Genomic DNA, 17,616 nt, shown 5'->3' with positions numbered 1-17,616 from the left:
GCAAGCTTCCGCAATTCAAAAAAAATCCCAGATTTCAAAATACACTTGACAGTAAAACCAAGTGCTGTTAATGTGCCCAAATGTTGCAGTTGATCAGAAGAAAGCAGCTCCAACCAATCTCTTAAAACCGTTCTTCATTCATTTTTCATACCAATACTTACTTTTTGGTTAGCTGGAAGCTAAAGTGGTAATTGAAACTTTATGTTTTAAGATAACTAAGAGCATACATCATTTCAGTTACACAAAACATTCCATTTCAACACAGGAAGAATCAAGAAAAAGAAAACATTGCTACAGTAAATAGGACAGACTGCTCAAATCTTTTAAGTATACATGTTTATTTGTAATTTTACAGTGGCTTTAGTACTGTTTTATGATAACGTTTTTGGAGAAAACAAAACAAAAAAGCTTCAGAACAAGGCTTTAACACTTCAGAACTAGTTATTGACAGTTTTCCATATGAAATCCTAATTTCCTTAAAGAAAATCAATCTAAAACCAAGGAAGTATGACTGCTGTCCATAAAAAAAAGCCAACTTTTAGTCATCCTGAAAAAAAAAAGTCCAGCATCAGACAAAATAGCCACTGCATTGAAAGGAACATGTTCCTATTGCACGAGCATCAAGAATGAGATATGACATTCAAGGCCTAATTTCATAGGCAGAAGAGGCCACGTGTATCTATATAATTAGACTTCAAAGCACATCTTTCTTCTGAAATTTTATACCATACTGTAACTAATATTAAGGCCATAAAAATCAGAACACAAACAAGTGATAGGGCTTGATGCTACTTTTTGTGACATTTGGTAAACAGAAGGTGGGAAGGAGGCTCAAAACAAGGCAAAGTGTTTGGAAGGGAGTTTAAACTTGAAGGCATTTCCAAAGAAATTATCAAAGAACTAATTTTTGGAGGGGGTTTGAGTCATTAGATAAAGCTGGATTTCATAAATCACTCAAGGAGCCTATTATACTCTTTAATAGCATGTGTTCTGGAGTACATTATAGAATATATTCTCTGGAATTAACATTCGAATTTGTATGAAAACAATTATATTTGTTATTCCCTCTTTAAAAATTACAAAAATTTGTATAATCTTTATAAATTATCTTAATGACCAAGTAAGGCTTCACTGTACTGAGTTAACTGCACACAGGTATCTGTGATCTCCTCTTAATTAGTTATCTTGATTACATTAAACTGCTAAAACCACCTGGGGAACCCAACATGTCATGTAGTTTAAAGAAAGGGATAGTTGTGTATTGCTCTTTTCTAATTGTGTTCATTTTATTAGTGTATAAAACACCTGACAGGAATAGCTCCAGAGCAGCAGTAACTACCATGGAAGTTTAAACATTTTACTTTAGGAAAATCTGGGAATCTGATGAAGCTGAAAATGCACATTAGTAATTTTATAAAGTTTGGCTTGCCACCTTTTAAGAAAATATAGTTATCAAAAACAGACAAATACACTGCTAACCATCTGTTACATTTTCTTTTAAAAAATTAGCACCAATTTAAGCATCTGAATTCATAGAAAAGCTAGTGACACACTTGGTTTTTTCAAAAAAGTTTTTCCCCATTAGAAGACAATACAATAGCATACGCTCACAGGTATCAAATTAGCTTTGTTATCAGTAACAAATACGACTACTGTTTCAGGTATTGAACATAAAATGTTGTTCTTACCTGATTTCTTTCTCCTCTGCTTTTGTTATCTTAAGAATCTATGAGGTGTGGAACTACAGACCCAGCCCGGGAAACAAATTCCCACTTACTCGCTGCAGTAACACCCGAGGAAGGGTCGGGGTTTGGAAGATTATTTCGGAGCAAGGACAGAGTCTTCCCGTGGGATTCACGGAACATCTACTGCAATGGAGTCCAACCAGCAAATGTTCTGGCCTTCCCGCAGCACATACAACCACCTTATGATGCGTAGCCAATAATTAATACAAAATTTTGTGTCTAAGAAAAAGAATCCTAGTGTTCACAGCTAACTGACCTCACCACAGGAACACACACTGGTCTACGTTGATGTCACAGACGGCCGGGTAGTCACATTGCTATTCAAGTCACCCTACAGGCATTTGAGTACAAGGTGGTTTCTCAAATAATCTCCTACTACGTGTTAAATTTCAGCCCATAAAAACTTCCGTAATTTAAAATCTCTGAAAACAGGTTTATATTTAAAGGAACATGCTGATCAAATCTATCAGAATAGCAAAGATCGCAACCAAAACTTAAATACATTAAACATTTTTTTTAAATGTAATTCCTTTTTATACCATATACTGGTTGCATTTAGAAGAATCCTAAAGTGCTTCAAACCCAGCAATTAATAAAGTTGATTTCTTTTGTGCAAAACTGCGAGCACCCTTTCAAAAAATAAGCAGCAGCATCAAGGAAAAAAGTTAGTTAAGTGTATTTTCTCTATTTTGTTTTGAATTCTTGGACCAAAATAGTTTGCCCTATTTTTCAATAAATTGCAGAAGAGTGCATTTTATTAATTTTATACCGGACTTGTTATACATAAACTGTTTGAAATAGTGGACCCAGGTAAATTTATATCCACAAAGCAACACTGTGGAATTGAAATCCAACTACTATAATTTTAGCTACAAAAATAGTCATTTTATAGAACACAAACAGAAATGATGGTTCTCTCTCCATTTTCCTCCAACACTAATATGAGAAAAGATAGTTTACCTAAAACGTTAGTTTAGCTCCAGACGCTTTTAGCATGCAGAGCGGGCAAAAACTAAAACTGACCTGGTAAGTTGTGTAGTAAGCTTTTAGAACATCGCTATCACTCATGTAATAGACAATCTAAAATATATGTAAAATAATGAGCCAGAATACATTTATTTTCTGTCATATTTCAACATATTAAAAAAATAATCAAAGACACTCTGGAAAAGCAAAGAAGTTACTCGATTCATCTACAGGAACTCAAGCCCAAATTCTGTATCTGGGTGCAGGCGTCCCTGGATCAAAACCAGCATTGAGCAGGAATCACACAATACACATCCCAGGAAAGAATTTGGTTCCCAGTATATGGTATCACTAAGTTTAGCATCAAGCCCTGATAGAATCCATAAGACATGTGTAGAATATACAGACAGAGGCTGTTCAGCATTTACCCCCACCACGCTGTGGGTCATTCCATTGCAAGTGTCCCAACTGCAGTGAAACGCTCCACACAAACTATTGCTCCAGGACCGACCCCGGGCTCCAAACCCGCATTATGGGCAGTAACAATTTGTCTGCACTCTAAAGCTGAACCTCCAGCACACATCAAACTCGAGGGTTGCACTTCTAATCCCCCCAAAAAAAGGTCATTCACTCAGTTCTTGGAGACTCGGTATGTCAGTTGTACTTTGAATGCCTTAATCCTACTTCATTCATAAAATTATATTTTTAAGCCAAATACAACCAGATCTAAAAAGGAAACTGATTTAGCATTTAAGGTCCTTCCTTTAGGAAAGAAAAAACAAACATATGGAATCACTTTTTTGTTTTAATTAACTTCAAATAAACACTTATGATTTGTCTTAAAAGACAAAGAAAACCTCAAGAGCCCTCTGGTTCCTAACAGGTTTTGAAACTTACCAACCAACTAGTTAATTGCTAGTTAAGGTTGAGTTTAATTTTCATTATTTTGACAAAGAAATGCAAACCCTTACCAGAAAGATTACAAAACTTCAAAGGCTGTTCGCAAATACTAATTTCCAATCAGTAGACTAGTTTATTTTGTATTATTCATGCAGACAAAGCCTTAATTTTGACATTCATCTCTCATCTTTTTCTATAAAGAACTAGACTTGTCATATCACAGTATTTCCTCAAAGCACACTCACAGGCTGCTTATCCAGATTTCTAAAGGTCAAGCTTCTCTTTTTAAGTTTGGTTTGTTGTTGTTGGTTTTTTTTCTTTTTTTTTTTTTGAGGAAAAATGATATGAGCACAGATGAAATGAACTGTTTAAAACATACTCCATCTCTGCAATGCCATTCAGCTACTCAGTGTTCACACACTTTACATAACGTTTCTGGTAAATAATCTGATTGATAGCCATAGATATTTTTTTTTTTTCAGGTGAGCAGTTAAGATGACAGATTGTATCTATGTTGACCACCACTTATTTTTAGTCAGATTTCATAAATTGTTTATGTATACCACAGTAGTGTTTAACACTATACAAAGTCTCTCAAAGTAACATTCCTGTTTAGAAAACTGAGCAGGTTTCCTAATATATAATGTATATGTATACACACACATTCTTAATCTTTAAATACATATAAATATTTATAAATGCCAAAGTGCAAAAAAATGGTCAACTGCATCACTTTACATACATGATTTTAGTATTAGAAATAAAAGTGATTATATTGCACATCAAACGCTCTAAACTTTTAAACCCCTGTCAAGTTACATGTGCATTTTGTTTTCCATTTTGTTCTCACAGCATCAAGGACCATTTCCCAAACGTGGCCCCGAACTTGATCTGCAGGCAGGAATATGACTATACATGCGTACGTCACCTCATGCAGTGCACTTATAGTCTAAGTGCACACTGAACCAGCACGGGAACTTTAGCATGCGTCTATTCTGCACAAGTTTTTCTGAATGTCATCTGCCTATGTGCCTCCTTGAGATGGGCGTTCAGTTCATTAGCAATTTGGTTTTGAATAATACTGGAATCAAAATCCACAATATTCACAGACATTTCACGTGTGCTCCGAAGGCAGCAACATTTCTGTAAGATTTTGGAGCTTCAATGTGTGCCACAGCAAAATGGCGTTAGAAAAATTAGGTATGAGGCAGCTTTTCCTACAACAAGATTTACAAATAAGCTCAGTTAATCTCAGGAGGTTTTTTGTTCCAAGAGACCATATTCAAGCTGCCAGTGTGTATTAGAAAGTTGGACACCAGTTCAAATCATGGAGATAGGGCAGTTGCATTAAAAAACTCCAAAAGATAATTTGAATCACTGAATAATTTGAAAGGGACCTGGAGGTCATCTGGTCCAACTCCCCCTTGTTCTGAGCAGCCCAAGTCCAACAGGAAAAATTCAACTCTGCAAATATCCAAAACATACACATTAAAAAAATCTTCATTGCGTGAAGTCTCCTAAAGCAGTGTTAAAACGAACATAGCACAGTGCAACTTCAGTTGAAAACAATTAAAAAAACTTCAAAAATGAAATCCAATAGATTACTTCCATAGTGAATCACTAATGTCCATGTTGAATAGGTGCCTTCAGTAGTTTTAACGTACACAAATGACAGGGATTTAAAAACCACAGAAGAATAGCAACCTGTACCATTCTGCAATATGGTAAATAGGTATTTTAAAATGCTTTTTCCAGTGACAAAAATGCACTAAAAATGCTTCGCATGCACTGTCAGTATCCAAAGATAAATTAAGGTATCTGTAGGTTTAAAACAAAACAACAAGGAAAAAAAACCAAGCCTAAATATCCCACAATTCAATTAAACAGAATTTTAAAAATCCAAGATTCCACATGACAATTCTGAAGTTAACATCATATTAAATACTTTGGTGTTGTAGTGGTGGTTTTTTTTTTAAATCTCCTGGGACAGTAAAACCTCAGTATTTTTGCTACAGCAAATTACGCCATTAAAAAGGGGCACAATTGTAATGTAAAAGCAATGTTTGCATAAAGAGAAATTGCTGCTTTTCAAATCGTAAGGTCAGAAACCACAGACAACTTTTTTTTCCAAGAGAAATATGTCAGTAATGCAGTGGCTGGCTGGGTCAGTATATCTTATAAGTTCTATTTATATATTCAAGTCAAGAGTATCTGGATCAACAGCTAAATATAGTGCCTTTAAGAAAAGTGGTGTTTCACCTCATCGTGTACAGCTATTACTCTTCTAGTTATATAGTTTAATCTCACACACATGCACACACACACACACAAGATCCTTTAGCAAAATTTCACACCTGTGCACTCCAAACTGAATGTGCCCAAATTCACAAGTGTGTAATATAAAGCAATTTAAGCCCTACTCTACTGCAAACGCATTTTCTAATTCAACATAATCATGCAAGGCACAGGTAATGTTTGTATTACCTGATTCTGAAAACTGTATTGAAACAGCAAATAATCTCTTCTTCTCTGACACTGTATTTAGAAAATATGTATTAAATATGTTTTCCTCTCCCAGTACAAAGAGAGAGGTTTTCCTACTGCGGTAATAGAGCTAAGCTCTGTTAACTAAGTACTTAATTTATAAGTGACTCAAAACTACTGTATTTTTATTTCTTTACTCACTAGATAGAATGGACCCATTAAAAAAATGGAAAACATTCATGCAGCTCTTTTTGAGGCTGCAAGTCTCTCCAACTTACCTGTCCTTTTACCAGAGTTTGCAGTGAATGAAGAGCATCACATATTTCTTTTTCTGTTTGTTTTTGTTAAAGGACCAGTATCACAAGCTAGAAAATATAGAACATTCTAGCATTCTCTCCTCTTCTAAACAGGCACTGCTTCACAAGTAAGTCACTCATCTTTCCTTACAATTTAATTAAGCCACTGTACCTTCCATCTATGTTTAAAAAAACTGAAGAAGTTAGAGACATAGTCATAGATGAAATAAAAAGTAATGGCTATATTCTTTAAACTTCATGTTTATCTCTTCTACAAGAAGATAGACAGAATCATTGGAAAGTGAAGATAGAAAGGGCTCAATTTAAAAAAAGTGCTATGTGGAAAAATAACTGCCCTTTAAACATAGTACTGAGAGTGTCTGATGTGCGAGCTCACACTTAGATGTAACACTCCAGTCATTAAATAAAGCAAACTGCCACAGTCACACAATAAATCCAACTTCATAGAGACGATACATTCAAAAAAACCTAATAATGAGCAATACCGTATTAAAATGTAAACAACCATTGTGTCACAGAAGCCTGCCAGCTGCGACTGAAGATTCATGAACCCACTTAAGAGGAGCTATTGGCTAAAAGTCAATTATAACTGCTCACCTGAAATAGGCTGAAATGAAGAAAAGCCTGTAACAGTGTCTAACTTTAAATTTTTTGTTCTTTAGACATTAATTTGCTTTCATTCTACAATATTAAGCAGGCAATTTCATAACAACTGAGTAAAAAAACAGGCATTACTTTAGCAGAACATGCAGAACATGGAGTTTTTCTACTTGGTTCCAATGGAAGCAAGAGTTCTTTTCCAAAATCAAGTCTGCAATCCTGGCTGATCACCGACATCCTTCGAGGGGTCCTGTCAAGGCATCGAGGCTGCTGTCTGTATCTGAGGCCAATGTTTGCTCTGTTGACATGGATGAAATGTCATTGATAGATGATGATTGGGAAGGACTGGTGTTGCTATTCACTGCTGCATCTGTGCTAAGTAAACCAAACATAATAAAATCTGAGGCAAGACAATACTGCAGGTACAGATAACCACACTTCTAGGATCTGAGCATCACTTTCCCCACAGAAATCCTTAGAAAATGAAGAAATTAATAAACAATAGAAAAGCAAGCACTAATTTCCCTAGCACTCAAAACCTGAGGTGAACATTGAGAGATTTGTTTTTCTCCCTCTCTAAGAAGGAGAAAAAAAACCAAAACAGAATATATGATGTGAATAATGACCTGAGTATCAAGAAACCTAATAGATATAGTTAATAAAAGACAGTACAAGATTCCAATTACTGAACCAAGAGAACAGCAGCAAACACCACGGGTTCAATCACAGGCATAAATACTTTGCAATATTAACTAGTTTAAAACAAGGAGCTCTAATGACATTTAACTCTGCATGAAAGGGACTCACTCAAGCAGAGCTACAGAATAAACATTCAGCATAGAAGATACGCATGCAACAGCTGGTGTAGCACACTATTGATAATTTCATTGGATGACTGAGCCCTTTGGGGAGAAGGCAGCTCAGGGTGGTGGACACACAAGACTTAAGTTTTCCTACAACTTACCTAAGAACAATTAAAAACTACTGCATGTGTATCTCCAGAGGCAGATCAGAATCAAGAGTCTTGAACAAAGCAGCTTTTGCCTATCTGGCTTATTAAGCAGGATTTCTTCATTCACTAGTGCCACAGATCAGCACTATGTGCCACAGTTACATGAGAACTACTGAAACAATGACTAACCTGAGGGCTGGTCTTTTACCACACCATTCTTGCTCCTTTCTTCCCAATCCATTACTTCTTTGTATATTAATTCTTGCGAGAGAAGGGTGGGAGAATAAAAGAACAGAGCAAAAACACATTGTAAGACCACAAAAGATTTGTATATAATTTACATATGTGTAAAGGTACAATGACATGGTTAAGGGTCAGTTTGGAAGTGCAATGATATAGGTATTTATCCTCCGCCCCCTCGTTTTTTTAAAGGTGTATGGCAATGATTAGAGAATTCTACAGATTTTCTTTGTGTACCACAGAAAGACATCAAGCATGTACCAAGATCAACCCATTTTATAAATAGAATAGCTGTCCATTTAAAAATAACAACCACCCCACCCCAAAACTTAGTATTAGTTCACTATAGGTATACATAAACTGTAAAAAAATAAAAAAGCACACCCCAAAACCAAGCTGATTTGGATTTTTTAAGAACACATATGGATAACCCTCATGGAAATTTTATTTTCATAACAAAACCACACACGAATGTCTTTGTTCTTTAAAAACAATCTCCATGGATACACTGAGGAAAGTCTGGAAATTTTGAAGTAGGCTAAACAAATAATTAAAATTCTGCATTAAAGTCTTCATTGATTAATCAAGGATGATTTAGGACATGGGCACATGAACAACAACAAAAAAAATAGAGGTGTAACTTCAAAGAAGCATCTATTATTCTGTTTGGTATGTCTGTGGTGTGGTTCACATAAAATGCATTACCTTGGCCTCTTCAGAGCAGATTATTAGCGTTTCTGATGCTCTGCAGCAGTAAGTTATACTTTCAGTTCACTCTCAGTAGCTTGTCTTAATGTAAGTATGTATGTCTTAATGTAAGTAAGAGTAACAGTATCTAAATAAATCTAAGACTTCTTTAATTCTGAGTAACATTTACAAATGGATTCAATTAGATTTAACTCATCCATTTTAATTATCCACCTTGCATTAATTCAAAATAATTGGAAGTGTACTTGTGCAGATATGCCCTAAATATATATAAACTAGAATCAATACCTAAAACTTAGAGCTATTTTGCAAAAACAAGCTACTTCCAAAGTACTAAGCAAAACCGGTCCTCTGATGGTAGATGTGTAAAACCTGAACTGCCTCACCTCTTAATGTTTTGACTAGAACTATAAGATGTAATTGATTTAAATACTACAATGCTGTTTATTCAGCAGTTTGACCTATTTGTTCAATAAATAAGCAATGATGAGAGAAAAAACCCACCACACACACACACCAAAAAACCCCTTTTCTGCTATTTAAGACCTCTAGAACAAATTAATTAGTAAATATTGTCAAAAGATATGGCTTAAATAATGCATGCTGAGAAGATGCCCATGTTTCTTTCAGAGCATTTTCTATCAAGGAAAAAACCATTGAGATTACAAGCACTTAAAACCAACAAATCAGTCAATGAAAAAAACAAAACCGTGGCATTTCGTTGAATAGATTTCAGAAGGCTACATGTATGTATATGTAAATATATGCATGTGTACATCTATATTCACTCCAAATAGAACATTTTCCCATTATTGGTTTCTTTTCACATTGCCACAAGCAGCACTGCGTAACTGGAATAGTGGGTTCCAGTCAGGTACACAATGCAGCACACGTACTGTGAGCCATACATTAATAATACAAGGTATTACAATAAATGTCATTTGTCATGCTCACTTTTTACCTTTCCATTCTTCAATTGCGTGTTCTCTTTCTTCCAGTTGTGCATCATAGATTTGAGGTGGAGGCTACAAAAAAAAAAAAAAAAGGCAAGCCTATAGTGTATCTACTACATCAGGTTAACACAACCAATCATAACTAAAACCACCCCCAAAATGTCAGCTTTTGTAGCATTTTGTTGCCTTCATCTTTGGCAGTCTATTCCCTGTACCTGAAAGACACATTCATTTTACAGCTCCAGAATTTGCTTTTAAGTTCTCCCTCCCACTGAAAGGCTATTTAAAAGCATCAACTAAAATAAAATTCACTGTAAGGTTTTATGGGGCCTTAGAGAAGTTCCCCTTTTCATAAAGCCCTGGATTACCACCACACAGCAACTTTTTCTGTAAAGTAAAAGCAACTATCAACACTATCAACCACTTTCAAAACTGTATTACCGGCTCCACTCCAGCAGCTGCTCTTCAGGTGATCCTGCCCCTGATGTTGATCTGAAGGCTTTATGGGTGACTTTTGCTAGCCAAAGAACGAGTTCAAAGCATGCTCTTAACTAAAACTGAAGGTGTTGTTTAAAGTTATTAAACTGATATCTTAATGTTTATTTTAAATGCAAACTTACAGCTTCTGCTTCAGCTGGATCATACCAGACAGTAATATAAGGATGACGTAAGGCTTCATCTACAGAAATTCTCTTGTCTGGATCTACTACAAGCATTTTTGATAATAAATCTCTAGCTTGGCTGGCTAGAAAGTAAAAATGAAAAGAACAAGCATGTAAAAGAGCTGTAGAGTTTAACATCTGACACAGAAAATGAGTTTGGGGAACATAAGACATGCACCGTAACAGATTTCACTGTGAAAACAGGCCCACACATCCAAGCTTTCCCATATAGCTCTCTACATTTTTTTTAAATGAGGTCTCACCCCTTTAGTGTGTTATTTTGCTGTTATCCAGAATAAAATAAACCCTGCAGTTGACACCAACCAACCTCAATTTTGAACAGTTCTGCTGTTACACGGGTCACAGTTTATTTGGCTTTAACTACTGAACACAAACAGAACTTGTATTTTTAAGAGCTTATTTAAAAAAAATCTTGGTACAGCAGTGATCTGGTTTCTGCAACATCAAATTAGTTTTTCCTTTAAAGCTGTTACTGCACAATAACTGGCTACTCATTATTGCAGTGGCACTTCACTAACATCTTTTTTGTCTGAAAAAACATTGTAATAATAAAATAGTCCATAAGTTATTTTATGTCAAAAATATATTTGACAATCTAGAAAATAAGGTGGATTTTTTCATTTTATCAGTAATTATCTAAAGCCAAAGTATAGCCAAATTTAATTACATGCACACATCAACTAGAAAAAGATAATTGCAAATAACATCCGTAACGAGTACTACTTTCAGAGAATATTTAAGTGATAGACATTATTCAAAGTATTAGAATTAAGAGAACTAAGCAGAATACTGTGGGTAGGGAAACAGTTCTGTATTTAATGACTGCTTCTAAGATTTCAGGACATAAAAAGAAACAGAAGACATGCAACCTCTAATGTTGACCTGCACTGCAATAAATATTTTGTATTAGTTGGTTTGGGTTTTTTTTTAATTAAGTGTATTGCAGACATTTTAAATTCACAACTTAAAGGGGGTGGAAACTCGCCTTACTTTTTAACTTGTCACGATCAGATTCTGATGGAAATATCCAGTCTGGGAAGAGCTCTTCAAATTTAATACCAGGATATTTTGGCCTGTTTTCTACATAATTCCTCACTGTAGGCTGTAGTTTCTTCATGAAGTCTGCTGATGGTGTTCCTAATTGTTCAATAACTTTATTCCATTGATCAATATCTGCACCGTATCTTTAGGAAAATCAGCTGATGAATTTGAAGTCTGCACTATACAAAAATATCGCTTACAGGAACATGAAAATGTAATGAAAACTTGAACAAAGGACACAAATATGAACTTCATTCTAGCATCAACAGTATTCCCAGCTGCCATGCAAAAAGCTAGATTGACAAAAATAAAATTCAGATTTCCTAATCTTAAGGACCAGCTAGAAGTACTGCACAATGCATTATGTTTAGGTATCTTTTGCTAATTATTATCTATTGGCTAATATTGAAAGCAATACTTTTTCAGAGTCCAAAAGAACCTTTATTTGACAATTGTATCCATAGCAAAATAACTGTAAGAACAGAAAAGAAAGGCTGCTGCTGAATCTTCTGAAGTATAACACAATACCATCAACATTGAAGATTCTTGAAGGTGGGAAAAAAAATACGTGAAAAGACCCAAAGCAAAAATACATCCCACTCAAATTAAGGAATTTTGTGCCTAAGGAAATTAGGCTCTGGGTTGTGGGCTGGTTGGATTTTTGTTTTTAAATTCAACTTCAGAAAGTATTCAAAAGAATTTTGAACAGTGAAACCAGATTCCTATAGGTTTTTAGCAGGTTCTTTTTTTTAAGTGTAGCGACTGTGGTAATACCAAGAGACAATTCTGTTGTTAAAACCAGAATTTAAATGTTTTGTAGAAATTGCATTTACAAGCCACAAGCTGCAGTTGTGCCTCATGTTTCTTCCGCTCCCTCTTCCAAATGAAGGCACTTCCAGACATGGTGACATTCCTTATGGCCACACCAGAGTCTGCTCTGAACGATGATGACAAAGGTCATTATCACACTGATAAGACACTGCTTTATGTAAGTTTATATAAGCTGATACGTAAGTTTACTGAGATCTACACTTCACAGCTTTTCTAATAAAAAGATGGTGCAATTCCAGCAGAGTCTAACCATGGACCTTCCAAATATTCATAGCTAAGTTAATAATCTAGCACTTCAACCTATCCATTCACATAGACAGATTTTGTTACAAAACAAACTTGCTGAACTTTGAATTAAGATGTATTTAAAACACACTGAGGTGCTTTTATTTCAGTTAGTGTGCCAAGAATACAACTAGAAATATGTGCATAGCCACTACTTCATGCTAAGACGTTAGACTTCTGATACAAAGATTGAAAATTATATTTGCTTACTGAATACATTCCAATGGAAAAACTATATTAAAATCAAAATTAAGAAGTCAATATTCTTAACTCTCATGCTAAAACAAAACACATACAAAGAAAATTTTAACAGGAAATTTTGTTCCTAACTGTAAAACTGATTTATGAGAGATCTCCACCAACCTAGATTCAAGAAGATGCTTTTTATTTGAGTAACAGCAGTCTAGATAGTGAGCTAACCAAATTAGAGTCCAGTCTATTGTGGTCTCGGAGCACTGGAGGGATGGCAGAAAAACTTAATGACCTATCTTACTTCAGTAATAAAAACTGGAAAACAACAATTTGTCAGTTGGATTGTTTCAAAGTGCTTTACAGATACTGGAAATTGGGAAAAAAAAATCCGCAATATAGGTTGGACTTGAAACAAGCTAAGCCTGTTATCAACAACCTGAATGCGGAATACACAAAAACAAAACCAAAAAAAAAGCACAACATCCTTAATTTTAGCACAAAGCATGCAGAGCACAGGATGCAAATAACCTTGCAACCTGCAGACAAAACTGCCCTCCCTGTTCTGCAATCTCGAGGTCAAAGCAACCAGAACAGTTTGGTCCTTGCGGAGTGTGCTGCCTACTGCTGGGGACTCTGCGAGAAGTTGAACACAGCCCTTATTACAGTCACAGTCGCACAGGATTTTTCACAAGAAAGCGTGAATATACTCTCATCCTTTCCGCAGTCGGCCAACTAGTTTCCTTCACCACCTGGGCAGAAAGAGCACTAAAACCACGCCGGTGCTGCTAGGCTTTCCATCATTTCATCTTAGGTATCTATGTTGCCTGTTTTTTCTGCATTTCTCATTTCCATTTTGCATTTCTCATTTCCAGCAGGTCCCAGTAACTCAGGCCAGTCATTGGCAGAGCCCTGTTCGCCCTCTAGAGCACCAGTCAGGAGCATCCACCTCCCTGGAGCTGCTGAGCATCTCAGTCCACCCAGAGCACTGCTGCCCATATCCCACTGACCGGACGGGAAAATATAAACTATTTCATCTAAAAGCAGGTTTTTCCTGCAGATAGTCAAGGCCACATCACTACGTAACACGCTGAATGTGTCCCACATAAACCTCACTGTCAAAACATGAAAGCAAATGACAATCTGACTGAAGCAGCTATCACTCAGGATAAAGTTCAACACCACAAAGAGTTATCAGTATTTCACATTAAAGGGAACTGAAAGTCCTACAAAAGGAAAAAAAAAAACCTGTAGGTGTAACTCTGCACTTCGGTAAGATACCAGAGGAGGAGACTGCTTGAAATATAGACTGGTGGAGCCTCAGCAACCTCCAGAAACCACAAGCGATAACTTGTATATTTAACAAGTACAGACAAAATTTCCTTCATTTACTCATGAATAAGTCAAAGTAGCTCATGCTAACATGCAGGTGAATGACACATAACATACATGAAGAATTGTGTTAGGTTGGTCTGAAGGCTTTGAAAGGTAAAACGATAAGTATAGAAAGGAAGAAAGGTGGAAAATAAAAAGACTTATTTAACAATTAATCATTTGTACTCCTAAATAATGCATGATCAACCGCTGAAGATTAGTGTCATGAAATTTAGCATCAAAATTTAAATTTCTCCTCTATAAGATACATAGGTATATATGAAAAGATATACTTGATATTTTTAGTGGTGGGCTCAACTTTTACTTGCTAACAAGCAAAAAATATTCCGCTTTCTTCAAAATCTTGGACCACAAGTGGCTATGGCTTCTAACGAGCTATAGCTACAACTGGCAATTCTGGTTTAATTACATTGTCTGGGTTCTATTTATTTACTGATCAACCTTGAATGTCTAGGCCTACAACACTACTACTTAGAGATTTTATTAATCGAGGATGAGATCTGGTTTGCTCCAATATTTATAAGTGTAGTTTGATAACGAGTCAAATGTTTTAAATTTTGTCTCTGGGGAAATATTTAGAAATATATCAAAATCTTCAAAGAACATTTCCTTTATTTACTGATCAATTCTGTTCACTTACAGTGTAAAGATTTGTTTGTGATCCAGTGATGTATTACTGAGATTCTCAGTCTCAAAGGCATGAAAACATATATATGGGGCGTTTGTTTTTAATACAGTAAAGTTTCCTACAATTACTATCATACAAGAAAGCAGAATTTTGAGAAGACAAATCTGAGTAAAAAGAAAAAAAAAAAAAACCTGGAGGGAAGAATGAAGGAGTGACAGTCTTACAGAAAAAAAGCCCAAAATAAAATTTTTATAGAAAGAAGAAAACTCAAAAAAAGTTTCTTTTTATATTAGATAATAAAGAAAGCTTTCTCATGCAGTGTGCTTACAATTAGGACACTGCCGTCCAGCAAGTGCTAATAAGAAAAAAAAATCTGATTGAACCTCAAAAAAACTGTACAATAACAAAAAAATTAGTCTACTGTTCAAACAAATAGTAAGGAAAAATCCATGCATAGTAAAAAATAATTTTGTAGGCTTTTTCTTGTAACACTTATCTACAAAGAACAAGAGTAAGAAAATATACTTCCTGCTATTTATTTTTTAAACCTAACAGTATGCTTTTTTAAGCTACAAAAGCTGAAGCTCTTAGTATAAATTCTATGGATTCAACTAGTACAAATTACATTAAATATAGTCTACTAAGAAAATAAAACTGAAATCTCAACAATTTGGTTAATGACACTAACTTCAAATAGTACAGTAGAGCTATTAAAATTTATTATTGAAAAAAATGCTTATGCTTTTAAACTTAAACAGATCAAAATAATTGTTTTTTCTGTTGGAAGTGGAATGAGATTCAAAGATGACTAGGGAAGGATACGATCAGTGCCTTGGAATATCACACAACCTTTCACCAATTCTCCCATGATGCACCCAACTGACCAGATATCAACTGAAAGTAAAAATGAAATGATCAAATTATGAAGTTTCATGAACAAAAGTGAGGAAAAACAAACAAAAACATCTAGCATCTACAATAAAACACAACAATGTAGGAAACCAAACTGCTAACACGAATTTTCAATCATATCCACACCAACTGACTGTTGCTAAACTTTGTTATTAGCATTTAGTAAAATATAATCAGTGTTCACACTTGTGAAATGACCATGAAGAAGGATACAATCTCTTCCTGGGAACAGGACTTTATGGAGGACCATTTCTGCCATAATACACCCAACAGACCAGATATCCACTATCATATGTTAGGTGCAACAAGGACAAAAGATTAAAGAGGTTTTTTTAAATACCACAATTATTTACTTGTAAGGTCACACTGTATTTTTACAGTCCTGCAGATAATTTGCATTTGTCCCATCCAGAACAGCCTCTACTAAAGTTCCGATCCACATAGCACTTGCTCTATAACGAGCTGCCTTGTGCATGAATGAAAGTTTTTTGCAGCAAGGTCCTGCGAGTCCCTTTTATCACACAGCCCAAGTTACACATACACAAAAAGCACAGTGATAATGTAAAACATGTACTAGCAGAGAAGTCCAGAGGAGGCAGCATATTACTGCACAGCTAGTGAAAAACAGCAGGTAAAGCCCCCAACAATGCAATCAGGAACAACTTCCTAGCCAGCAATTTGGTTGGCTGAATGTTCAATACATTATCACTGTGTTGTATTTAATAAGACAACACCTAGCCTCCTTGAGTGCTATGCAGATTTAAGAGAGTGTAAGACATGGTTTATCATAGAGATCTGAAACAGATTTCAATAATCAGAGATACAATAGAGGAGACACTGTTGAAAGAAGATGCTTCAGAATAAAATAACATTGATTAAAAGGTTTATTATATCTTGATTTTTTAAATATTACCCAGCATAAATATCAACCTTTTTTTGTAGGAAAAAAAAGCAACAAGACAACAAGACAATGCATGACAAGATAACACAAAACCAGGAGAAGGAGCAGTTTATGTTAAACAGAGATAGGCACACAGAGCAAAGAAAACCATTACCTTCTCCAAAATTATTACAGTGCAATTTTTGCTATTTCCAATACTATGATTAACATCCTTTAACAGACCAGCTCCTCCCTCCCCTTTCTTATGATCTGAAACACACATGCTTTAGACAAAATATTTCAAGTGTTACTCTAGCAACTTACCATTCTCTTTATATCCCATTCCAAGGATAACCTCTGGTGCTCTGTAATACCGTGTTACCACATACGGAGTCATCATAAAGTTAGTACATGCTGTTCTTGCCAGTCCAAAATCAAGGATTTTGAGTGTACAATCTGATTTTACTACTATGTTGCTGGGTTTCAAATCCTAACAAGAAATTACTTCAGTTAAGGAAGAATCACCACACTGAACAACGACATAGCCATTAAAAAATAAATGTTCAATAGTCCATTACAAGCGATTAGAATAACACATCCCCCCTTCCAAAGTCAATATACACCACCAGTTTCCTTCACATTAACAACTGCATATTCATGTTCAATGTATCTGCTTATTCATACACAGACTAGGGACAAGTTAAATGCTGAACAGCCAACTATTCAAAAAATTCAGGGAAAACCAGAATCGAAGTTGTCTGCAGGACACATTCAGATAGCTTTTGAATATCTCCAAGGATACAGATATTTAAGGGGTAGAAATTACATTTTAAAGACTCATTCTTTAATAATTTCAAAGGTTCATGGATAGTCATGTTTTATAGACAATCTTCAGGTTTAGTACTAT

General features: G+C 35.2%; 1 protein-coding gene across 2 annotated transcripts in view; it reads right to left on the bottom strand.

The window, feature by feature from the left end:
• Positions 1-319: 319 nt before the first annotated feature.
• MAPK9 (mitogen-activated protein kinase 9) overlaps positions 320-17,616 on the bottom strand; it is a 29,335-nt gene continuing 12,038 nt past the window's right edge. The window contains exons 6-12 of one of the 2 annotated variants that reach the window (XM_065643721.1): positions 17,034-17,199; positions 15,740-15,811; positions 11,539-11,721; positions 10,486-10,610; positions 9,874-9,937; positions 8,154-8,225; positions 320-7,382 (exon numbers count right to left, since the gene is read on the bottom strand). In XM_065643721.1, the coding sequence (XP_065499793.1) occupies positions 7,240-7,382; positions 8,154-8,225; positions 9,874-9,937; positions 10,486-10,610; positions 11,539-11,721; positions 15,740-15,811; positions 17,034-17,199 (825 nt within the window). In that variant the 3' untranslated portion in view covers positions 320-7,239. Of the gene's footprint in view, positions 7,388-8,153; positions 8,226-9,873; positions 9,938-10,485; positions 10,611-11,538; positions 11,722-15,739; positions 15,812-17,033; positions 17,200-17,616 lie in introns of both variants that reach the window. The other variant, XM_065643722.1, reaches the window with a different exon arrangement.

The sequence above is a fragment of the Caloenas nicobarica genome, chromosome 13 (genome assembly GCF_036013445.1).
Source record: "Caloenas nicobarica isolate bCalNic1 chromosome 13, bCalNic1.hap1, whole genome shotgun sequence".
Lineage (NCBI taxonomy): Eukaryota > Metazoa > Chordata > Aves > Columbiformes > Columbidae > Caloenas > Caloenas nicobarica.
The sequence above is the reverse complement of the archived record's forward strand: the minus strand, read 5'-3'. Positions and strand labels throughout refer to the sequence as shown.